General features: G+C 41.4%; 1 protein-coding gene across 6 annotated transcripts in view; it reads right to left on the reverse strand.

Annotated features, from left to right (window-relative positions):
* The window catches only part of ARID4B (AT-rich interaction domain 4B), a 141,278-nt gene that overhangs the window by 44,374 nt on the left and 71,217 nt on the right, over positions 1-25,687 (reverse strand). For all 6 annotated transcript variants that reach the window (XM_061624525.1, XM_061624524.1, XM_061624528.1 and 3 more), the window contains 5 exons: positions 21,184-21,263; positions 19,221-19,312; positions 8,999-9,137; positions 7,206-7,285; positions 2,513-2,586 (listed from right to left, as the gene is read on the reverse strand). In XM_061624525.1, the coding sequence (XP_061480509.1) occupies positions 2,513-2,586; positions 7,206-7,285; positions 8,999-9,137; positions 19,221-19,312; positions 21,184-21,263 (465 nt within the window). The remainder of the gene's footprint in view (positions 1-2,512; positions 2,587-7,205; positions 7,286-8,998; positions 9,138-19,220; positions 19,313-21,183; positions 21,264-25,687) is intronic.

Genomic DNA, 25,687 nt, shown 5'->3' on the forward strand with positions numbered 1-25,687 from the left:
ACACTGAATGCCAAGTTTGCTCCTGCATTTAAAAAACGAAACTTAGCAAAAAGAAAAAGATCAGCTTCATAAAACACAAAAAGAAGAAAAACAGGGCTCATTCAGGCATTCTATTTGGAGACAGATTAGTGCAGGCCATATACCTTTACCCTGTGAGGAAAATACAGTAAGTACCCTAAGGATCCTACTTTTATTTGACCACTGGATTTCCCTTATCCTAAGAGATAATCCCCACCTTTGTTCTGGAGGGCTTTGGTCAACTGATCATAGTAAGCACATTCACGGATCTATGCTTTTGGCATTACAAATGTTTACAGGTGCATCTACTATAGCTAAATACTACCATATCACTTTCAAGTAACCATTAGCAGATTGGCTATGAGTCATGTGTCCATCAGCCAAGGCAAACACCTGGTACAATCACATAATTTTTGTGAATCAAAGTAATGCAATGTGTTCATTTAATCATAGCTCACCTTTCACTATATTTCATTCTAATAACATTAAATACAGTTTACTTGAAGGCGCATAACAAATAGTTTTATAAATATACAAAATTAGCAGTGCATTCTGTCTTGATATAGTTTGTCATGTGACTGGCCAAGACAGGCTTTCACCTAAAAGATAAGGTGTGCAGCCTGGCAGTGGTGTTTGATCCAATCTTACAGATGAATGCTCAATGGATCATAATACCTTAACCAACTCGGTTGGAATGCCACCTGTGGTTGTTCTTCGAAAAAACAATTGTAAACTTCAATTAGCTCAGAATAACAGCATACCCTTTAACTGGTGCAAATAGCAGGGGACGTACCTTGTTACTACCTAAGAAAAGGATCACAAGCTATCCATTTATTTCTGGACACAATTCAAGGTGCTGGCTGACTTATTAAGCCCTAAATGGCTTGGGACCCGGGTATCTGAAAAAGTACGTAATCCTATCCAAATGAACCTGAATATTACAATCAGAGGCCCTACTTCCTGCAGAATGCCCTACCTCTTAAAGCATGGTGAGTGGCTGTAAAGGACAGGGCCCTTTCAGTTGTGGCCCTACATTTATGGAACTCGTTTCCTGTCCATTAGCCTAGCAATCTCTGATAACTTTCAGATGCCAGCTGGAGACACTGCTCCATTACAAGTAAGGTATCCCTCAAGTGCTGTTTTTGAAACTGGTTTTAAAGCTATTTAAAATGGTATTTAGTCCACTTTTACTAAAGCTGCTTGTCTTGTATGATGTTGGTTTTCATTTTAATATACATATATTATAAGCACCCTCAGAAATTACAATTAAGAGGCAATGCATACATGTTTTAAATACATTTAATGAATAAATAATGAAAATTCAGCTGACTCTATTTCTTCCTTTCCCTGATATTGCAGCATGGGTCGTTTTCTGGGCTCAGAAGGAATTTGGAAGTTTCATTTTCTGCCTGCCACAACAGCAGAAGCCAGAGAGTGCATGTGTGTTTCTTAGGTAGAAGAGCCGCAGGGAAGGGGGATATAGTGGAGTCAGGCAGGGCTGGCTAGCATATCAGGTGGCTGCTGACTGGACAGCAGCTGCCAGTTTTAAATTTCAGGCCTTTTTTGTTCTGAGCTGAGCTGTAGGCAGGAATAGAAGACTGTTAGTGTTCACAGCAGTAAGCAACTTGTGGCACTGCAGATACTGCTAGACTACTGTGCCCATTACCCCTGCCCACTAGCCATATTGGCTGTGGCTGACAGGAGCTGGAGTCCAGTAACATCTAGAGGGCTACAGATTTCCTGCCCCTGCTGTACAACAAGAGCTTTGGAGAGGCTAAGGAGAAAGGAAAATTGTGTTTTTCTTTCTTTCTGTGGGTATAGGGCGGTTTAGAAATGCAATTAAATAAATAAATAAATAAATGAGTATATTGGGTGTAAATTAGTTGAGGAAGAATTGATTTGGGGAGGTAAGTTAATTAAAGGGGAATTTAATTGGGAAGTTTGGGGGCTTATTTCCTTGCTCTATTTAATACTCAGGCAGCAGTTTTGGATAAGACACTAATCTCTCAGCCTCAATAGATCGCAACCAATGTGGGATCACAGAAGTGCTCTAATGTTTAAGACTCCACTTCTGCCATATACTGTTTGAAGCCTTGGGCAAATCACTGATCTCCATTTAGGCTAGCACCATTTGGTCAGTCAAATGCTGACCAAATAGTAGTTACTAGTAGGTCGTGAGGGCAACAACATTCCTCTTGTGTTTGTCCCCAGCATCCAGTATTCACTGAGTATGCTCAATGAGTATATAGTTCAGGAGTATACTGCCCCAGAACATGAAGGTTTCATTTAGCTATCATGGCTGATAAAAGGGGCTTTCTGCAGTGGGAGGGGTAGGAGCAGCTTTGGGTGGGTTGAACTTGGGAAAAGCAGCTGGTCAAATTTGTAGCACTCTCACTTTTTGGTGGCACAGTTGCTCCTCATAGTATATGCTACTGACTTCTTGCCAAAGTGAACTGGAAAATGTTCTCTTTAATAATTTCTAGGTTATTTTTACCTTGCTTTAGTACGGCATCAGGCTTTGGTGAAGAGTCACTAATTTCTCGGACATCTTTTCTTGGTACTGATGAGCTAAAAAAATAATGATATAGCATTAAAAAACCCTTTAAAAAGACAAATATTTAAACATATAAAATAATCTAATCCTTCTTTCATTATCCATCTATGATCAATAATAGTATCCTGGTATTTTGGAAAAACAAGGTCCGCAGCCATTAAATTAATATAGGTCTCATCTGTTGTTACGTTCATTTAGCAAGAAGTATCAAGAAGGTATCAAGTATCAAGAGACTGAGGATGCAGTGGGAACAGACAATTGTATCAGTGGTGGAGCATGGTGGGTGTGTAATAATGCAATCCTTACTCAGAAGTAAGTTCTGTTGAGTTCAATGGCATTTAATTCCCAGGTGTAAAGGATTGCAACCTTAATTTCCATGTCATTGTTATGTGCTTTATCAGTTAATATAAAACTGGAATAAGGGAAGCTATGAATCAAAATGAATTAGTGATACTATGAACTGGTTACCTAGTGAACTTCTGTTCTTTTCATGGTTAGGAGGATAGGATATTCCTAGCTGGGTTATTTATTTATTTATTACATTTATATACCGCCCCATAGATGAAGCTCTCTGGGCGCTTTACAGCAATTAAAAACATTAAAAACAAATATATAAATTTTAAAATGCAAAAAACAATTTAAAAACACAATTTAAAAAATCTAAGACCAGAAGGGCAGGGCTCAAGTGCCATTTTCTGAGATATGGGAATTACTCCAGGATGGTTACAAGTGTTGGACTGTGACCTGGGAGACCATGGTTTTAATCCCCTCTGAGCCATGAAGCTCACTCAGTTACTTTGGGCCAGTCACTATCTCTCAGCCTAACCTACTAGCACATGGTTGATGTGACGATAAATGGGGAGAGTTATGTACACCAGCTTGAGCTCCTTGGAGGGAAAAGGTGGTATTTAAATGTAATAAATAAATAACTAAAAAAGGAACATCTGCAGTAAACAAATAAACTACAACGAAGTGGTCAAAATCAGAAGTAAACAAAGGAAATATCAGGGAGGACCAAAACTTCATGGTGTACTAAGCACAAGTGAAAAAAAGGCTCACATGCTATGAACTGAAAAAACATGGAGAGTGTAGAGAAAACAGAGAGGAAACATATGAGAGTGCAGAGAATGAGAATCTGAGTAAAGGAAAGGGGTGGACAAAATGTCCTTGACACGAAAAGAACAGAAGTTCACCAGGTAAGAATTTTGTTTTTCCCCCTAAAAAGACTTTCCTAGATGGGATGTTAAAAAAAAGTAAATTCACAGGATAGAGAAAACTCCATGTCCAAACACTTCTGCAGATATCAAGTCCTAAGGTTCGAGGATTGTCTGAAGAACCTGACAGGAAAAAGCTGCCTCAGTCGAGGCATAGGTATCAGTTTTGTAATGCCTTTGGAAAGGTATGAACAGAGGCCCTTGTAGACACCCTCTAAATCTTCTCAAAAAGCTGCAGAGGTAGCTGTGCTACCTTACTGAACACACTAGAACACCTTCTGGAACTTACGAATAGGATGAAGAGTAAGCAGGGGCAATATACTCCTTCAGCCCTTTGTGCTTCAGAATTGCTACATGCTACACAATTTCAAAAGGGTCTTCCAGGAGATGTTGTATACCCTAATGGCTTACAAGAGCCAAGCAGAGTAGAAATCACCCTGGAGTGACAATCCTAGTCTAAGAGGGCCTTCCTTTCAACCTCTAGGCAGTTAGATGGAACAAGTGAGTTTGAGGTCTCAGGAGGGAATCTTGGTGAAGCAGATCTGGGGAAACTGCCCACCAGATGTCTGTGAAGGCCTGAAGTCTGCCTCCAATAAGGAGTTGAACTGGAAGTTCCTGCAATCAAGAGGAAGAGGAAGGTTTTTTCCGGAGCTGTGACTGAAACTGTCATAAGAGGAGGCTGCTGGATCAGGCCTGTGACCCATCTAGTCCAACATCCTGTTCTCACAGGGGCTAACTAGATGTCAGGGGCTAACTAGACACCCATGGGATGCCCACAAGCAGGACTTAGTGCAAGAGCACTCTCCCCTCCTGTGGCTACCAGCAACTGTTATTCAGAAGAATACTGCATCTGACTATGGTGGCACAGCACAGTCTTCATGTCTTATCCTCCTCAAATTTGTCTATCTTCTTTTAAACCATCCAAGCTGGTGTCCATCACTGCCTCTTGTGAGAACAAATTCCTTTGTCCTCTGTTTTGAAGTTTCCATTTTAGACTTGCTGACCATCTCATTCCTCCCAGAATAAACATTATGAGAAGCATGAAAGGCATGCCTATAACTGGAAATCTTCTTGACAGTCTTCTTGGGAGACATTAGAAGTGCCTTCATTTTATCTTTTGTCTCAATCAATGTAACATCAAATGGGTCTCTTAAAATGTTTCTGACCTCTAAATGAACACTGGCAAGGCTAACATTTGAACAAAGTTTCACACTCTAATGAAGGAGTTGGCTACCATATTGGAGGTCAAAGATTGAGCATTCATTTGCAGTGCATCCAAGGATGCAGCTGCCAAAAAGGCTGAAGTAAGAGAAATCCTTTAGAGATGGTCTGACAGTTTTAGGAAAATCAGAAACTGAAGCCAGTTGACTGGTCCACATGAAGGTGGTTCTGGTAAAAATGGCGACAATAGAGGAGGCCCAGCACACAAAAACACGGAAGATGCCTCAAACCCTCTGCACGTCACTTTAAGCTCTTTGGTCTTTCTGATTGGTTGGCAAAACAGTTTTAGAGGAGTTAAGGCATCCACAGAAACATCCATTTTAAGAACCTAAACATCAGACAAAATATCTTTGAGTAGAAGAATAAAATTTCTTGACCTCAGAATGGATAGACCTTCCTAGACAGCTCACCGCATTTTTTATGGCAGGGTCAAAGCACACAGGGAACTGAACAAAGGGCCTTGTGGAAGGGGGGGCAAGGAAAAGTCAAATATATTCCCACTGGTTTGGAGGATTTGGAAGGAATTGTAGGAAACTCAGGCAAGTTCAAGGTGGATACACCCTTGTCTAGAAGTTTTGAAAGCATTCAGGAAAGAAAATAATATTTTGAGGATGTCTGGAAGGTATCCCATCTTCTTCAGACCACTAACTATACTCCCTAGAGGGAGAATTCCCCAAGAGACCACAGAGGGAGATCTAGATCTAGGGGAAACCTTGTGACTTGGGACGGGTGAAGAGAAGGATGCTGACCCTTAGGTTGGTCCAGAAAGGCTGTCATGAGGTATAATCTGCCTCATTTAAGAGAGATCATGAACACCTGGCAAACAAGGGTGGAGGCATGCAACCCCCCCACATGGCTTTTTAATGAGGCACAGTGACTAGCCTGACTCCATGATCTACTCCTTGAGTGACATCTGCTCTAGGTGCAAGACATTTCTCTTTCCTGCTTACACTCCCAAGAACTGAAAGAATAATGGCAATCCTCCTGGTGACTGCCAGAGTTCCCTTTCCTTCTCGAAGAAAGAGCAAGAGGAGACATGTCTGTAGGAGCTGCGTCTGTCAGTAAAGTGCTGACATTACGAGGGACAATGGCTGTGAGAGCAGCAACTTTCATTCTTGTAAGCCTTACAGGCAATAGTTAAACAAGGCTTTTAGCCACTTCTGAAACTCAGGATGGGATAGGAGGACTTCAGCTGTCTCACTGTGGCCCTCCAAAGTGCTAGGGATGCTAGCTAGGGTTGAACGAACAGCTGACAGCTGCTTGGTTCCCTGAAGAGGAGAGCATGCATCTTGTCTCCTGCAGACAAATTCCTCTGAGCCATATAGAAGGTTGTAGAAATTGTCTCTTTGATTCTCCCTCACACAGAGAGAGGAACAAAAAAAAGATGTGTGTGTGTGTGTGTGAAATGCCTGAAGGGTAGGAGCATGCTGATTGGCAATACCGAAGTTTTCACAGGCTTTTCTCCACCAACCTGGTGTGAGGGACTTGAGGCACTGTGAAACTGAAAGGGTCAGAATTGTTCTTGCTGTTCCTGAAATGAGGAAGTTGTAACAGTTTTTGTTTGTTTCTCCCTTTCTACATGTTACTCTGGGGAGTTCCACCTGCCTCCTTATGTGAAGCAGAAAGAAAGGTGGGAGACTTCTCAGTAGTTCCCGCCACTAAGAAAATGGGTCCTCAGCCAAGCCTTCCCATGTAGGAATGCCTTCCAAGCCACGAGGGGAGACAAATTACTTTATAAAAGGAGAACAGGCTGACAGCTCCTTATTTCAACATTCTTAAAGAAAAGAAATTCTGCTTAAGTGAAAAACTGGCATAAATCAGGCCAGAAAGGGGCCCATCATTTTGAAGCCAGCTGAAATAAGACTGTTCCCAGGATTTACAGCAATACACAAGCATGTTAATCAACAGAAGAGTATAAAAATAAACTTTCACTTACAGAACTAGTCTTGAAAGTCTCTATCCATCTACTTCTAGAGCTGCACAAAACTGCAAACTGCTTCTTAACATATATAATAGGCACTTCGTGTGTTTTGACATGACCAGAGTGGCATGGAAGGTAGAATACACAAACTGGCTTGTGCTTCCTGTCCCTCCCCATTATTAGCATAGATTTAAAAAAGCCTTGTCTCTTTCAGTAGAAATGACATTAGATAGTTGGTATAAATAACAACTACATTGGAGTATGTATTTTCACTCACAACTTGCCATCCTTGAAAGAACGAACAAGAATGTTATCCTTTTTCACTGCAATTTCATCACTACAGTCTGGACAGACCACCTGCATAAAAAGAAAGGAAATATTTAAAAACTCAGAATGGTACAATATATTTATATAAAAAGATTTCAATGAATTTGTTTCTAGTTCATATCTTAGGTCCACAAATTTGCTCACCACAGTGACTGCCCCTGCCATGGATCCCCTGCACAAAAAATCCCTCCCTCGAGTTCTCTGAAAACTTTAGAGAACTTGTGGGAAGGCAGTCTTCCATTGTACCATGCATGAAAAACACAGTCCCCGCTCCTCTCTAAGTGCTCTGATGTTGTTATGTGCCTTCAAGTCATTTACGTCTTATGGTGACCCTATGAATCAGTGACCTCCAAGAGCATCTGTCGTGAACCGCCCTGTTCAGATCTTGTAAGTTGAAGCTGAGAGCAATGCCATCAGGAGTCTAGACCAAGAGGCTAGACTCCTAGCAGGGGCACCCAAGGCGGAATGGTCAAAGCTGAGACACCAGACTAAGAGGCATCCAAACTCAGAGGAAGGCAATGGTAAACCACCTCTGAATACCTCTTACCACGAAAACCCTATGAACAGAGTACGAACAGTGCTCTGATATGTGCAGAGAATTTAGGGGAGATGTCTTCTTATTTTGCAGTGGGCTTTGAAGATACAGAGGCAACAAGTGGAACGGGATTTGCATGACTTCTGCCTTCTGTGAAGTCCAGCACTGAGTGAGATAAAAGGCACACACACCTTTGCCCGAGTCCTCTGCATGCACAGAGGACTTGAGGGGAGAGCCCTTTTATCTCACTTCACACTGAGAGTCAGGTAAGAAAACAAGCAATGTTCCTTCAAGCTGCTTTCTCTGTACTTGTCCAAGCTGAGAGAAGGCAGAAGCCTCTTGCTGCCTCTCCTTCTCCAAAGCCCAGCATGAACTGAGACACCCTTCTTCTCTTCAGAATTGTCTGGAGGATTCAAGGAAGAGAGGGATCCTCGGTGAACACAAATAATGGTGGGTTAGTGGATCCCTTTTCATTACTGATCTCAGCAAGAGTTTAAATTACTCATGTAACCTTTTCCCACCACAACACTATCAAGTAGTATTTCATACTATGAAGAATAAAACCATGAGAATAAAACAAAGTAAACTTTTTAAAGTTTTTTATTATGGGGCTATTTTTCCAACAATTTTCTCTCTCTCAAATGAGCAATAAAAGACCTTCAATTATTCAGTTACCACTGGTGGCTTAAAACTAGGTCTGGTGATCACATGAAAAAAATAGCCCTCTACTGTTTGTCCTTAGCAACTGATATTCAGAGGCACACCACTTCTGAATACAGATTCATCAATCTGTATGTTTTGTGGCATAAAAAAGGAAGGCAGCAGCTTTTCCCTTTTAATTCCTTCTTCTATGCAATTGGGTGGTGGATGAATAGCAAGGAAATTGATAGGGATCACAAAATGGGTTCTGTTTTACATAAAAAATACTCTCTATATTATTGTATACACATGCCGACTTGGTACTTACAGTTCCTCTTACTTACTGGCTATTAAAACAGTACAGTTTTACAGTATATGGACTTTATGAAGTTACTGCCCTGTGTGCACAAATGAATTGTTGATAGTAAAAATATTCTGACCTTATTTATTTAGCATGATATTTTTGTGTAATGCAAGAACTATAACCCAAAGCGCAAGATATGATTTCTAGATACATCTTTTTTCCCTTCAGAATAAAGGTATTAAAAAAAATAAAGCAAAATACTTACCAAGGCCGGGAACCACAGATTTTTCTTTTTATCCACACCAACATAGTCTACACAAACAACTTTTCCTAAGAGTTCATCAGTTTGTTTTCTGTCATCTTCATCTTCATCACTTGAGGATGAAGAAGATTCTTCCTCTGGGCTGCAAGAAAAGGAACCGTTTTACTCACCAGAAAAGTGTTTCTCAGTGGGCGCCAGGACACCCCCAAGTGGGTATTGTGTTCCTTGCTAGTGCTTGAGGCAGGAAAGAGTTAACACTCCAAACAGACTGTTAATGCGGCCCCTCCCACGGAGTGCTAGTTCGCCGTTTGGCCAAGCTTAAAATATAAACTTATACATATCTAAAAAACCGTGACAACATTAACTGTAATTATCACGAAAACATACACTTTACACTTAAGTTGCAAAAATAACTATACAGTCTCTACTCAGAGCGACTGCCACCTCCACCGAATGATACATGGGATAGGAGTGATCATTGACTCTTCAGTGTCCACCTGTTTTATTATCATGTTTCCTGTCGTTTGTATCCCAGGGTGGGCGGTGTCCTGGCGCGCACTGAGAAACACCTTTCTGGTGAGTAAAACGGTTCCTTCTCCAGTGGGCACCAGGACACGCCCAAGTGGGATGTTCCAGAGCTGACGTATTGATTGGGTGGGTACATAAATGTTCAATGATCACTCAGGACCTGCTGAATAACTCGCCTCCCAAAGGCTGCTTCAGCTGAAGCATAAATATCTATTTTATAATGTTTAGTAAAAGTATTAGGGTTTGCCCAAGTGGCCGCCCTACATATTTCTTGAAGAGATGCATTTGTTGAATAAGCTGCAGTGGCAGCTGCTGCTCTAGTGGAATGAGCAAGGATGCCTGAAGGTAATGGTATGTTTAGAGAACTGTATGCTAAGGCAATACAGCCCTTAATCCATCTCGCCAAAGTAGAGGAGGACACCTTTTTACCGAGAGTAGTTGGGTGGTAAGAAACAAACAAAGAATCAGTTTGCCTTATTGGCCTAGTCCTATTTATATATACTTTAAGTGCTCTCCTCACATCCAATGAATGCCAAGCGTGCTCTAGAGGATGCTTTGGCGAAGGACAAAATGTTGGCAATACTATTTCCTGCTGACAGTGAAAGGCTGAATTAACTTTTGGAACGAAAGTAGAATCTGTTCTCAAAATGACTCTGTCAGTATGGAAGATACATAGATGTTATGCCACCGAGAGAGCTCCAAGTTCAGATACTCGTCTAGCTGATGTTATTGCTATGAGAAATAATAATTTGAAGGAAAGTATTCGTAACGTAGACGTTTTCAATGGTTCAAATGGCGGTTTTTGAAGAGCTGCCAAGACCTTGTGAAGATTCCATGTCGGAAAACGATGATGAACAGGTGCTGACAATAGTGAAGCCCCTCTTAGAAATTGTTTCATATAGGGATGAGCTCCCAGTGATGCATAAGAAGACTTAGACAGCACTGTTGACAACGCAGATGCTTGTCGTCTCAAAGTATTGGGTCTCAACCCATTCTTCAAACCAGCATTTAAAAAGGATTAAACCTCTGTAATTCCCGACTTCCTAGGTGTAACATGATTCCTATTACACCACTTCAAAAAGGCCGCCCATGTATACTGGTAGCTTCTTATTGTGGACTGTCTTCTAGATGTCAATATTGTGGTTACCACTTCCGTTGGTAATCCGGCCCTCAGCAGTTTGCCCTGCTCAATTTCCATGCGGTTAAGCTCAACCATTGGAGATCGGGGTGGCGAAGTGGTCCTTGTAGCAGCAAATCTGGTCAAAGAGGCAGACGCCATGGGGGCTCGACAGATAGGATGACTAGCTCTGAGAACCATGGCCTCCTTGGCCAATCTGGTGCTAGTAGAACAACATTGGCCCTCTCCATCCTTACCTTTTTCATCACCCGAGGTAGCAATGGAAAAGGAGGGAAAAGATACAGTGTTGCCTTCGGCCAAGGAGAATTTAGGGCATCTACACCCTCTGCTCTGTGAGATGGATAGCGAGTGTCATACCTCTTCAGTTGATGATTGACATCTGAAGCGAAAAGGTCCACATCCATCCTTCCGAACCTTCTGCATATCTGTTTGAACACATCTTTGTGCAACTGCCACTCTCCCGGCAACACCTCCTGTCTGCTTAACCAGTCCACTTGTACATTGTCTACTCCCTTTATATATTCCGCTGTCAATGATTGTAGCATGTGCTCTGCCCAGGAAATTAGTAGAGATGCCTCCTGATGAAGAACCAGTGACTTCGTCCCTCCTTGACGATTTATGAACGCTTTCACACAGTTGTCTGTTCTCAGCAGCACATGTTTGAGATGGAATAAAGGCACAAAATGTTGCAGCGCCAACCGTGCTGCCCGAAGTTCGAGTAAGTTGATGCTTTGGTTTGATTCGTGAGGGGACCAAGATCCCTGCAGGATTTGACCTCTGCAGTGAGCTCCCCACCCCTGGAGACTCGCATCTGATGTGACAGTCTCCCGTGGTGGGTCCTTTAAGGAAAGTCCTCTGCGTAGATTGCAATCCTTTGTCTACCAATGAAGAGCGGTTCTCAGTCGTAACGTCAGAGGAACCTGGAGATGCATGGAATGTGCTATCTGCCACTGGTATGGTAACAGTGTCCATTGTAGAGGACGAACATGAAATCTGGCCCATGGCGTAACTTGGATAGAGGAAACAAGCATGCCTAAAACCTGTGCTAAGCCATTAAGTCCTCTGCAGGCTTCGCTAACAATGGTTGAACAGCCAACTTTATCTTTTGAACTCTGTCTTCCGAAAGAGAAATTGTCTCCAGTTCCGTATCTATCATTGCTCCCAAATGCTGTAAACATTGTTGAGGGAGCAAATGACTCTTGGGTATGTTGACTAAGAATCCGTGATTGTGGAGAACTGCTAGTATGGTGTGAATGTCCTGATAAGCTGCCTGTGCTGTGTGTGAACAAATCAGAATGTCGTCTAAATATGGGTAAAGATTCAACCCATGTTGACGGAGATGCACGATATGGGTCACCATAATTTTTGTGAAGACCCTCGGCGCTGACGCCAAGCCAAAGCGCATTGCCCTGTACTGATAGTGTTGATTGTTGTAAACGAAGCGGAGGAACTTGCGGTGCTGCGGACGGATTGACACATGTAAATATGCTTTGGTTAGATCTATGGAAGCTAGGAAGTCTCAAGGCTGAATAGCTTCTTTTATGGACACCAATGTTTCCATGCAAAATTTCCGGTATCTGACAAATCTGTTTAGAAATTTTAGATCGAGCACCGCTCTCCAACTGTTTCCTTTTTTGGGCACAAGAAAGAGAACAGAATAAACCCCTTGATATTTCTGGTGCTGCTGAACCGGTTCTATGGCTGCTATCTGCAACAGATGTTGTATTGCCTGTTGTAGTAGCCTGCGCTTCTCGGGATGTGCCAAAACAGGTGACGGGAGAAATCTGTTTGGAGGCGTGGCCTGAAACTCTATCTGATACCCATACTGTAGAGCATTCTTTACCCAGCGGTCTGATGTTGTCATCTGCCAAATGTGTGCAAATTTCAGCAGGCGGCCTCCCACTGGTATCTGCAATAAGTCAGAATTGTCTTTGTTGCCTTCCACCTCTGTGGGTAGCTGAGAATGTATTTCGCGCTGCTGATTGTTGTTGGTTGCACAACTGGAATCTTGGACGACTCCAAACTTGTCTGTTAACACGGAAATCTCGCCCCCTTCCTCCAAACCTAGATGGACGAAAGGACTGGTATGGCTGAAAACGGCGAAAAGGTCGCCTGTCATCTCGTTTTTTACTTGTTACTGGCATTGCCTTCTTCTTGTCTCTTGTTTCAACTAGTACTTCACTGAGCACATTTTCACCAAATAATTTCTTGCCTGCATATGGTTCTGTCGCCAACACCATGCGAGAAGAAACGTCCTTCTCCCAATGACGAAGCCACAAAATACGCCTAGCTACAACTTCAGCAGCCATGGCCCTACCTGCGAATTGAGTAGCATCCATTGTTGCATCTGCAATGAAAGCCTGTGTCCTTGATACCTTCAAAATTGTTGCTGCTATAGATGCACGTACCGACAAGGCTGACGCTTCATGGACCTTTTTAAGTGCCATATCTAACTTTCGTTCTGTAAGATCTTTCAACTGAGCATCCCCTTCTCTTAAAAGGAAGTTTCTAGAAACTAAGGCAGAAATTGGAGAATCAATGTCTGGAGTTTTGAGCTGCTCCATAAACTCTGGCTCCAATAAGTATAGTTTCTTAGCATACGTCATTGACTTGGTAGACTGAACTGGTGAGTCCCATTCAGATTTCACTATTTGTCTGAGCAGTGATGGTACCTTAATGACCTTATCGGTAGACTTTGTTTCCGGAAGGACAGATGCTCCTCTGGAGGTAGAAGGTGCCTGTTCTGTAACAACATCATTCAAATCTAAAGCCGCCATAGCCTTGCATAGCAGAGGCAGATAGTAAGTGCTATGAAACAACCTATTGGAGTGGTGCTCTTCCGGTTGTGAAGTATCACTCCATTCATCTGATTCGTCTTCGAAATCAAGCACTGAATCATTGTGCATAAACTGTTACCTAGCAAACTTTGATCTGTCTGGTCTGCCAGCTAATAAGCCCAGTGCTCTACCCCTGGCCACATCATGTGGATCTGGTGATCCATTTGCAAGTTCAGTGTGGAGCTCATGTTGCTGAACTTCGGGGAAACCTGCCTGATTCATCTGATCACTGCACTGTCGTATATGGTGTTGCCAGTGACTTTGCCCTGCTGCATGACTGCACTGTTGTGCCTGTACAGGAACCACTTGAAAAGATTGGCGAAGCGCAGCTAGTTCTGCTGATATATCACCCATGAGAGCCTTTCTAATATAATTTAATTCTGCAGCTCCTAAATGAAAAGACTTCACCTGTTGAAGTTCCTGATCCGAACACGAGGTGGCAAGAGAGGCCATCTGTGTGGAGTTGAATTGATGCTGGTTATGATTAGTTCTCTCACGCAAAACTCTGTGCTGCTGTTGATGACTGTGCCCATTAGCTGCAATATCACTTACAGGCTCTATAGCCCCAGTGCTCTGTGGAACCTCAGGGTGATGAATATTAAAACCTGTAAATTCATCATTTCCCTCAGAATCTGAGCAAAAAAGGACTGAGGGATCTGGAATCTCGTCCTGCTGTGAGGGCAATTCAGCATTTACTGTACTCAGCTGCTGTGATTGTTGTCCTAGATACAGTGCCCTTCTGCTTTGTAAGGAAGCATTTTTCTTATATTCTGTGGCTCCCTCAGCAGCAACCCTTCCTGATTGCTCTGCTGTATGGCTAACTGTATGTTTTGTTTTAGTCATATGCTTGCGTCCTGATTGCTTTGCTACCGCAGTGCTGACAGGCTTTTCTGCACCTTTAACTGTTTCCATACTTTTACGTCCTGATTGCAGTACTACCGCACCAGCTACAGGGAATGCAGTATCGTTAAGTGCTTTTAAATTTTTCCACCCTGATTGCTCTGATACCTCATCGCTTACAGGGGAAACAGGTGCATGTTGATTAACGGCCGTTCTCTGTGCTACCGCAAGAGTGATTGGGCCGTGCGGTGCCTGTGAGGCTGTTTGATTAAAATGGCGACCGTCTTTGAGAGCGCTGCAACGGCTCGTCTTTTTAACTGCTGGTTCATGCGAGCGAGCTGTAGGTGCTACCGCACCAAGCGCTGCAACCGTTCATTTGGAAAGCCTTGAAGAGACACTTTTTTGCTCCTTAGGCATTTTGCTTTCAGCAGGAAAGACCAATTTATAATGGGAAGAAAGCTACTGTTCAAATCATTAAACGAGGGAAAATCACTCCGGAATTCATTAACGTAGGGAAATATCATTAACAGAAAAATCCACAGAGAAATTTATTACTGAGGAAAACCTCCCCGGAAATTCATTAAATGAGGGAAATATTAACGGAATGCATAAATTGAAAAATCACAGAGAAATTAATTAGTGAGGAAAATCTACCCGGAAAACCATTAAGTGAGGGAAATATCACTAAGGGAATGCATTAATTGGAAAAATCACAGGGAAATCCATTTCTGAAGAGAAACATTGTACTAATTAATCTTAGGACTAACACCTATATACAACACTGAGAGAAGAGTTAAGTGAACATTAACTGCTAATAAATAACATAAATAGAGAAAAAGATAGATATAACTTGGCCAGACTGAAGAGCAAGGCGAAAATCAGTACTGCTCAAGCGAGGCAGGAAAACGAACTGGCACTCCGTGGGAGGGGCCGCATTAACGGTCGGTTTGGAGTATTAACTCTTTCCTGCCTCAAGCACTAGCAAGGAACACAATAACCACTTGGGGGTGTCCTGGTGCCCACTGGAGAAAAAAGAGTCCCAAGTTAAACTTTAGTATATAGTTTAGAATTCTGATTAGGTTTAAACTAAAGATAAACCTTAGCTTGAATTTTGGGAAGGGAGGCTGCAAAATGGGCCGACCTCTTTCTCTCTCTTTTCTTTTTGCCACCACCATCATTGGTGGTGCAATGATAGGAGTCTTCCAGACTGTGATAGCAGGCTTCCAGGCTGGTAGACACGATGTTCCTCTACAATGCCCATGGAATGACACTACACCATGGGGTATTGTTTTATGGGGAATTGTGAGCAAATATATGGTAGCCACCACCTTTTAAATCCATAAATTCCTCCAGAATTATGCCACATGATGATGCAGTGTCATTCCAGGATCACTGAGGGTGGGGAATGGCAGCTGCTGGAAAGGTGCATTAGGTTCCCCCCTCCCAAAAGAATGGGAGTATATCTTTTTGACAGCTCTAATTCTGGTGTAATAAATTACAAGGATTTTAAAATAATATTATCTAATATTTTATCTACTACCTCTGTTTGCCTCTGACTTATTTTACTGATGTTGAGTTTTTAACTATTTTTAATATTTTTATATTGATACTTTTTGGACTTTGTGTCATGAGCTCCTTCAGATAGAAAGGAGGGATATAAATTGACTAAATCAAACCAAAACAAATCTGAAGCATGGGCAATATTTCTTTTAAATGGTTACTAGAGCAAAGACAGATATTTCTCTTCAAGTACATGAAAGGTTGTCACATAGAGGAGGGCCGGGATCTCTTCTCAATCATCCCAGAGTGCAGGACACGGAATAATGGGCTCAAGTTGCAGGAAGCCAGATTTCGACTGGACATCAGGAAAAACTTCCTAACTGTTAGAGCCATAAGACAATGGAACCAATTACTTAGAGAGGTAGTGGGCTCTCCGACACTGGAGGCATTCAAGAGGCAGCTCAACAGCCATCTGTCAAGAATGCTTTGATTTGGATTCCTGCATTGAGCAGGGGGTTGGACTTGATGGCCTTATAGGCCCCTTCCAACTCTACTATTCTATGATTCTTTCTAGAAAATACTGGTCTTTGTATATTCTAAAATGTTATTTCTGATAAATGAGATCTTTTGATGCAGTCACGCCAGTAACTGGTCTACCCAAGTATCAGATGACTCAGCCAAATGATCAGCTCTGGACATGCTCATCACATGGAAAAGGTTGGATAAAAGACAGAAAAATGGGCAATTTCACCGTGAAAGCTATTGTGCCAGGGGAGGAGTTCTAATCCTGGCTCCTGAGCTTAAGCCTTCAGACAGGTGACAAAGGACATTCCAGTGAGATAAGTGGACTTCTATTCTGAAACCCTTGGCTGCACACCTGCTGAATAAGGAGAAGAGACTTCGGGGGGGGGGACCTTCAGGGAACATCACACATTTCTTATTTAAATTCCACAATTCCTTCCCTCCAACTCTTATTTGTGTGCAATCATTAGGTTAAAATCAGTCAATGGGATAACTCACAACCACAGTGCAGGAGTGCACTGAGTATCTAGTTAAAGCATTCAGTTAAAACAGTGGCAAACACATACTCCACAGAGGTTTCTTCTACATTTTTTTATTTCTGTCCATCCTGCTCTCTTCCACTGCCTGCAACAAGTTTAATAATCTTCTGAGATATGCTCACAGGACCCTAATCAGAGTACCTCTGTAAGTCTGATGGGGATGAAAAAAAGAACAACTCAGTTTTGACACTGACTTTATGGCACAGCTTCCCAGAGACACTTACCAAGCCCAATTCTACTGGTCTTTCAAAAGGTGAATAAAGACATCTACTGGGCCAATGTTTGAGGATGTTTACCAGGCTGGGGTGAGTAATTGGGACAAAGTGTATGTGCATGTGAGAATTATTTTATGGATGGGAACGAAGGGATCAGGTTTATTGCCAAAGCTATGCAGGCCTCACTGACAGTGCTGATATAAACAAAGTATTAAGCAAAAAAACCCACAACTCTGTTAATTTGTATTAAAGACAAAATATTTTGCCTGCAAATGAGAGAAGTGTACAGATGAAACAAAACAAAACTTTTAACAGTATTAACAAGTGTTAAGATTAGTATCATAAAACCCATTATCTAAGTGCTTCTATTCACATTATACTTGGCAAAGATACTTCAGTGTCAAGGTGTCTTGTATATCTTGTAACTCTTTGTACATTTTCTTAAACAGTGTTTTGCTATATGCAAACACACAATAGATATATTTATTACAGGTATATCATTACATTTGCATTTATGTATCTATTTCAGGGGTTCCCAAACTGTGGTCCATGGACCACTAGTGCACCATCAGTGGTCTGTGGGCTTCATTCAGGTGGTCCATTGCATGTCTATAAAAATGCAATTAAAAATCATACCGTATCTAGTACATTGCATTACAATTGCCACAACAGTCAGAAAAACCATTAAGTGGTTCACCAAAACCCTCAACAATTTTCAAGTGGTATGTGCGGGGAAAGTTTTGGGAACCACTGATCTATTTCAGTGTTTGATCTGCCAAGGTAAAATTCAGAGAACAGCATCTTTGTCACCTGTGCTTCTTTTCAATAACTTATACTGATAACATGGTATCAGTGATCATCTCCATTATTTTCTGTTGGTGGGCAATGCAACAAAAACAACTTTAAATAATGGGCAGCCAGATATAATCCCCATCTCCAAATGTCACAGCACAAGCATCTTGTGCAAAACAAACATGACAGACTTGGATAGCTTCTGTTCTACTCACTAATAATATACAAGGGAGAAACTGCACTTGCACTAGTTCAAGGCCAATTCTACTCTACGGCTACCAGTACCTGGAAGTCAACCACCAAAAATGATTGGCAGCAGATTCAGGAATGACCAGAAAAGGACTTGCTCATATAGGGCCAGCACCAGGCATGACTGGGCCCTTGGGCACCAGACTGAGCTAGGCCCACGTTGTCATGCTCCCCAACACACTGTCCCAATGCAGGCATTGTGGGCTTATATAGGCCTGCCCATCCCACCTGTCTCCCATGTCACCATGGTAGCATGCTATGTGGGCACCTACCATCACCATCACCCATCATTCTCAAACCCTTAAGGCCTCCCCTGCCACCATCTTGGGTGATTGTGGGCATGCGCACACTGCAGGCCTATTTAAGCCCAACCTGTCTGCATTGCAGGGTGTTTCTTGAGAGGGTGTAGCTCCTGCTCCGCACCAGCATCAGGGTGCTGGGACTCGTGACCTGATGCTGGCACAGATCATGGATCAGGAGTGCCACTCTCCCAGCCTAACAAGAGGCCCCTCAGGACTACAGGGCCCTCGGACAGTGCCCAATCTAGCTGCCCTCTGGCACAGGGCCTGTGCTCATATAGCTTTCTTATGGCTTGGCACAGGATCTAGTGATGGCTACTGCCTTAGAGGGCTTTAAAAGAGGACCTCTTTATCAACAGCCAACTTCAAGGTTCAAAAGCAGTATGTGTATGAGTACTAATAGCTGGGGAACAAAAGCAGAAGGTTTTTTTTGTCTTTTTGCCCTGAGTGTGTGACAGAGGATGCTGGACTATTTAGGCTTTTGGTCTGATCCAGCAGGATTCTTTTCATGTTACTCAGCAGTAACCTTGCCCCACTCCATTCATAATCTTGCCTGTATCAAAAAAGCCCTTTGGGTACTGCTTCTGCTACATACAGGGGCTATATAGCAGCACTCTCAGTTTAAAAGTATGAATCACACAGTAATATTTATTTATTTATTACATTTATACCCTGCCTTTCTTTTCATGATTTTTACCATCTTCAAATAATCCGGTGAAAATCAAGATAATAATAAATCAACAATTACAACTTGAAAAAAACTCACATGTGATTAGATCTCCTTCCTCTATTTGTTTTCTTTCCTATGACAGGAGTCCCAAAATGTTCAGGGTTGGTAAGTGGGAGCTGATCTAATGTCTGTTGACAAACACATTACATGTATTACCATTTGAACTGATTCAAGAATTTTCATCAAACAAGTGTGTGTGAATATTAATGAATGCATTAAATTGAAAACTGAAATTAAATTAAAAAGTGACTTTGTACAGTAGGCATTGGTCCAGGTTTTATGTAAGGCTAAACCATGGTTTAGTGCTTCATGAAGATTCCAATAGCTTGAGCAAAGTGTTTCCTCATCTTCCTCCTGCACAGCCAGGAGGAAGACTACTACAGACTTTAGTTTTGCTTTCAGTCAATTCTGGTTTAGATTTATACAAGAAACCAAGGATTCCAGTTACAACAATGACTAATTGCCAAACAAGCTGGCTTTAAGCCATGAGCTTATTAGGAAAGTGACCAGAATATGTTGTAAACCAGGATTCCTGGTTCATACATAATGCTAAGCCAAAATTCTTTGAAAGTGAAACTAGACTTGGCAGACGTCCTCATGGAACAGAAGGAGCAAAGAACACACAAGCAATGTAAATGGAGCATTTGGATGTTTAGGCTGTTTCCAACAAAATTTTGCTATGAGGCCTGGGAGAAAAGAAAAGTCTTTGCCTGAAGCCAAAGGCTCCTAATGTGAGGTGAGCCTTTCTACAGACAGCATTCTACAGATTCTGCAGGGGCACTGCAGAAAAGCCCCCTTCCCTTCTAAAATACCTAACAATTGCATGGAAACAAATGCATAAATATAATTATTCCTGTTGATTTCCCCACTCTCTTTAAAGTTCTCCTCCTCCAGAGCAGAGATACACTGCTCTCAATGGCAGTAGCTGCCCTCTGCAGCAGGACAAAGAATAATCAAGGGGAAATAATGCGGAAGCAAATAACACCAGGCTTGTAAGAATGCAGGTCATCAATGGACCCATCTTGGAGTAGTCTCAAAATATCTGCTTCTCACTATGCTGAACAGCAGCCAATTGCCTTCTTTTTAAAAAAAAAAAAAAAGAAATAACTCTTGCTGCAGAAATCCCAAACAAAGCATGAAAGAAAAACAGATTAATGGCTACAGTCCTATATCCACTTACCTGAAATAAGGCCTATTGAACTTAAATGTTCTGAAGACACATGTGTAGGATTGCACTGTAAGGGAAGAATTTCAGCCATGGTTCTCAGCTGTATGTGTGCATATATGGAAAGGTCACCATATATGTTAGCAATTTTCAGCTGAGAATTCATAACCTAACTTGGTAGTTACTTAACCAGGTTACTATGGTATGGTATGGTATGGTGAGTTCCAGTTTTGGAAAAATGGTGGGGTATAAAGGCAATAATAATAATAATAATAATAATAATACACACACACACATATATACATAAAAACATCAAACTGGAGGGAGAGTGTATTTTAAGAATTCAATCAGAAATTCACTTCTCACTTGATATTACAGTAAATATAAATTTTCAGAGCAAATTACATGCTTGGGTTTATTGCTGTATAATTAATTTGAGCCGCTGGACATGCAAAGCTAGTCTGATTCACATAAGCATGCCTCTGCATTTTAACACACATTATCATCACTGAAACATAAAAGCATGATTTTTGTTAAAATATATATTCCATAAATGGCCAGTCTTCCCCATTCCACTCTACAGAAAACTAATCTTAACGTAAAAGGTATGTTGGCTCAAGCCATGGTAACATAAGCATGCAACTTCAACCGTAAGTAATAATTTCCTAGACTGTCATATCATGATCCATTATTTTCAGTGAAGACATGTTATTAATGTCCATACATTCCTTTAATCGCTAGGTTAACTCAATGAGAGCATGCCAATTTCTTCAGCATAACTAAATAAAATTCAAAAAGGCACAAGCTACTTCTCATTTAATCAGAGATACTTACTTCACTTTCAGCAAAATGTCTCTCTCCTTTCAGACAAAGCGAAGAGCGTCTAAGAGTTTTCTCATCTCCATCATCAAATACTGTTACCAAATGTAAAAAGGAAGCACTAATTATTAATTCAAGTTACTTGTACCATTAGAATTAAAAAACAAACAATCCTTGCCTTACTGTTTCAATTCAATATAAAGCTAAGTATACTTTAAGTCTTATTAATTTAAACAAGAATTAAGAATTAACTAATCCTAACTGTGCTTTGGTTATACCCCAGATATGATAAGAACATATCCATAACGGATTCTACAAATTTAAAACAAATACATTTTAAAAGACATTAACTTAGGCTGCAATCCAATACACACTTACCTGGGAATGTCCCATTGAACCCAATGAAGTTTACTTCTGAGTAGCCTTAAATATCTAATTTGTAACAGTATGTCCAGTGAAACCAACCACTATGCAAGTCATAATGTTCTTAAGAGGATCAGTGATTAATTGATGAAGCCAATCAATAAAAGGATTCAACAAAAAATACACAAAAAACTCACTGAAGTCTACTACACATAAATTGTGAACTTTCTAAGGACTCAACCAAGTTAGTTATTGGCATAACCAATTGCAAGAACTGAAAAGAATGTTTAGCCTGCATTTTTGTGTCATCTGGTAATATGTTTTATAGAATTCAAATTAAATGGCCAGGATCCAAAGGACTGTGATTCAAGGCCTTTTCTGATCCTCCATTCCCTCTACAGTCCTTCTACTTGCCTAAAAGCAACTTATGAAAGGTCAAAGGATTCCTTGGAGCAGGGTTTGAAACGTGGATGCATCCAGAAGGGAAAACTCATTTATGTGTGCCCAGAAGCATTTTTTGTTCATGCAAAGGGTTGCCAACCAATACTTGAATCATGCACTTACAGTCTTATACAGTACTTTAAAAGTGTATTCTTTCAAATGACTTGTGGACTTGGAGTGTATTTTGAAGATTAAATGTAATTCAAGTGTATAAGGTTACAGCATCCAGAATCAAATCAACACTCCATGGAGCCCATAACCCTATTATTTATAGTGTCTACGTGGTTCCCTATTTTAATACCTTCTTGGTGGGAAAAGTAAAGAGTAGATGACAGAAAATGCCACTGATGTACACAAATGTGTTAATAATTTAACAATTATATTTTTATCTCAAACATTCTGTTTACTAAGCAAATATTTCATAACAACTTAAACTTTGTCCTTGAATAATAATAGCAAGGACAAAATCAGATTTGGGGAAACACAGGCAAGAATTCTCTTTTCTAGATCCATCACCAATAACAACTCCCCATATTAGTCAGTCAAGGCACTGAGCTTTACTTTGGCATTCAATATTTCATAAAAGGGTAAACTATCAATTAATGAGAAATATTGCATATGAAACTCTTTGTTTGAAATTGTAATGTAGGTAGTTATGCTCTGTAGATACTTTTCATCTGAAAACATTTTATTAAAAAGCAGAGTCTTGATTAAGTACAGTATCTGGATTAAAATTAATGAGGCAAGTAATAAAAGGAATGTGGTGCTTGGAGTCTACTACCGACCACCCAATCAAGGAGAAGACGAGAATGTAACTTTTGAAAAGCAAATTGCCAATGTTTCGAGGAGTCATGATGTAGTAGTAATGGGGGATTTCAATTATCCCGATATCTGTTGGGAGACAAATTCTGCTAAACACGGCCCCTCCAAGAAATTTCTGACTTGGGTTGGAGATAACTTTCTCCTACAGAAAGTGGAGGAAGCAACCAGAGGATCAGCTATCCTGGACTTGATTCTAACCAACAGAGATGATTTGGTGGATGAAGTGGCAGTTATGGGAACTCTGGGGGAAAGTGACCACACCATACTTGAATTCTTGATTTTAACAGAAGCGAAAGCTGAGAGTATCCATATGCGCACCCTGGACTTTAATAAACTCAGAACAATTGGAAGTAAGGTTCCATGGCAAGCCACCCTAATGAGAAAAGGAGTCCAAGATGGGTGGGAGTTTCTGAAAAAGGAAATTCTAAAAGCTCAATGGCAAGCAATTCCAACAAGGAAAAAAGGGGGGAAACAACAGAAGAAGCCAGTGTGGCTTCACAAAAAGTTTAAAGATGACCTGAAAACAAAAAAAGGACACATACAGGAAGTGGAAAGAAGGCCACGCCACAAAGGAAGAGTACAGGCAGGTATCACGGAATTGCAGGGATGGCATCAGAAAGGCTAAAGCTGAGAATGAGCTGAGGTTAGAGATGGTAAAAGCAACAAAAAAAGCTTTCTTCAGGTACGTCCATAGTAAAAGACAGAGAAAAGAAATGGTGGCACAGCTACTCAATGAGGATGGCAAAATGATAACAGATGACAAAGAAAAGGCAGAAGTGCTCAATTCCTACTTTGGCTCAGTCTTCTCCCAAAAAAGGGTCTATGACCCTCCCGGGAAACATGAAGTAGAAGGGGCAGGTTTGGAGCTTGAGATTGATAGACCAATGTGTGGTGTAGCGTATGAATCTAGAGGCCTGTGTCCAGAAAATGCGCCAGTTGTTTCCCAGAATATCCAGAGTAAAGACACGCTACAGCAAGTTCTTGTAAAGAGAATCTTTACTGATTCAATAGGCAAAGTACTAACACGATACAAGTCTCTTTCCTCCAACTAACAACCCCCACACCTTGCGGTTTCTTCACCCAAGGTTTTATACACTTTCGGTTTATGTGCCAGCTGCAGTCCGGCCTTGGATTGCTGCACAGTATTAACCCATTACTTGTCTTTTCTTGTCTTTGTGGAAAAACACAGAACATCATGCTTTCCAACAGCCTACACAATGGTCAAGGAATACCTAATAACTTTGAATGAGTTCAAATCGGCAGCGCCCAATAAACTGCATCCTAGAGTATTGAAGGAACTGGCTGAAGAACTCTCAGAACCACTGTCTATTATCTTTGCGAAATCATGGAGGACTGGTGAAGTGCCGGATGACTGGAGGAGAGCTAATGTTGTCCCTATCTTCAAAAAGGGGAAGGAGGAGGAACCGGGGAACTACAGACCAGCCAGCCTAACATCAATCCCTGGAAAAATTCTGGATCAGAATTATAAAGCAGTCAATCTGTAAGCACTTTGAAAACAATGCAGTCATTACAAAATGGATTTATGAAGAACAAATCCTGCCAAACTAATCTCATCTCATTTTTTGAATGGATAACCTCCCTTGTAGACTGTGGGAATGCTGTGGACATAATATATCTCGACTTCAGCAAAGCTTTTGACAAAGGGCGCCATGATATTCTGATTAGCAAGCTAGCTAAATGTGGGCTGGATGAAACAACTATCAGATGGATCCACAGTTGGCTCCAGAATCATACTCAAAGAGTGCTTATCAATGGCTCCTTCTCAAACTGGGAGGAAGTAATGAGTGGGGTACCACAGGGCTCAGTCCTTGGCCCAGTGCTCTTTAACATCTTTAACAACTTGGATGAGGAGGTACAAAGCATGCTTATCAAATTTGCAGATGATAGAAAGTTGGGGGGCACAGCTAATACCGTGGAAGAAAATTCAAAGGGACCTTGATAGGCTGGAGCATTGGGCTGAAAACAACAGAATGAAATTCAACAGGGATAAATGCAAAGTTCTACACTTAGGAAAAAGAAACCAAATGCACAGTTATAAGATGGGGGATACTTGGCTCAGCAATACGACATGTGAGAAGGATCTTGAAATTGTCGTTGATCACAAGCTGAATATGAGTCAACAGTGTGATGTGGCTGCAAAAAAGGCAAATGCTATATTAGGCTGTATTCACAGAAGTATAGTTTCCAAATCGCGTGAAGTATTAGTTCCCCTCTATTCAGCACTGGTTAGGCCTCATCTTGAATACTGCATCCAGTTCTTGTCTCCGCACTTCAAGAGGGATGCAGACAAACTGGAACTGGTTCAGAGGAGGGCAACAAAGATGATCAGGGGACTGGAAGCAAAGCCCTATGAGGAGAGACTTGAAAGAACTGGGCATGTTTAGCCTGGAGAAGAGAAGACTGAGGGGAGATATGATAGCACTCTTCAAGTACATGAAAGGTTGTCACATAGAGGAAGGCCAGGATCTCTTCTCAATCGTCCCAGAGTGCAGGACATGGAATAATGGGCTCAAGTTGCAGGAAGCCAGATTTCGACTGGACATCAGAAAAAACTTCCTAACTGTTAGAGCCATAAGTCAATGGAACCAATTACCTAGAGAGGCTGCAGGCTCTCCGACACTGGAGGCATTCAAGAAGCAGATGGACAGCCATCTGTTGGCAATGCTGATTTGGATTCCTGCATTGAGCAGGGGGTTGGACTCGATGGCCTTATAGGCTCCTTCCAACTCTACTATTCTATGATTCTATGGGACAATATCCCAACTTGTCAATAAAGGATTTATACGTGTGTTACATTATATTTTTTGTAGGTTTTTATATCACCTTTAAGAAAGGCAAAGATCTTTTGGTAGAGGAATGCCTAGAAACTAGG

The sequence above is a fragment of the Rhineura floridana genome, chromosome 4, assembly GCF_030035675.1.
Source record: "Rhineura floridana isolate rRhiFlo1 chromosome 4, rRhiFlo1.hap2, whole genome shotgun sequence".
NCBI lineage: Eukaryota > Metazoa > Chordata > Lepidosauria > Squamata > Rhineuridae > Rhineura > Rhineura floridana.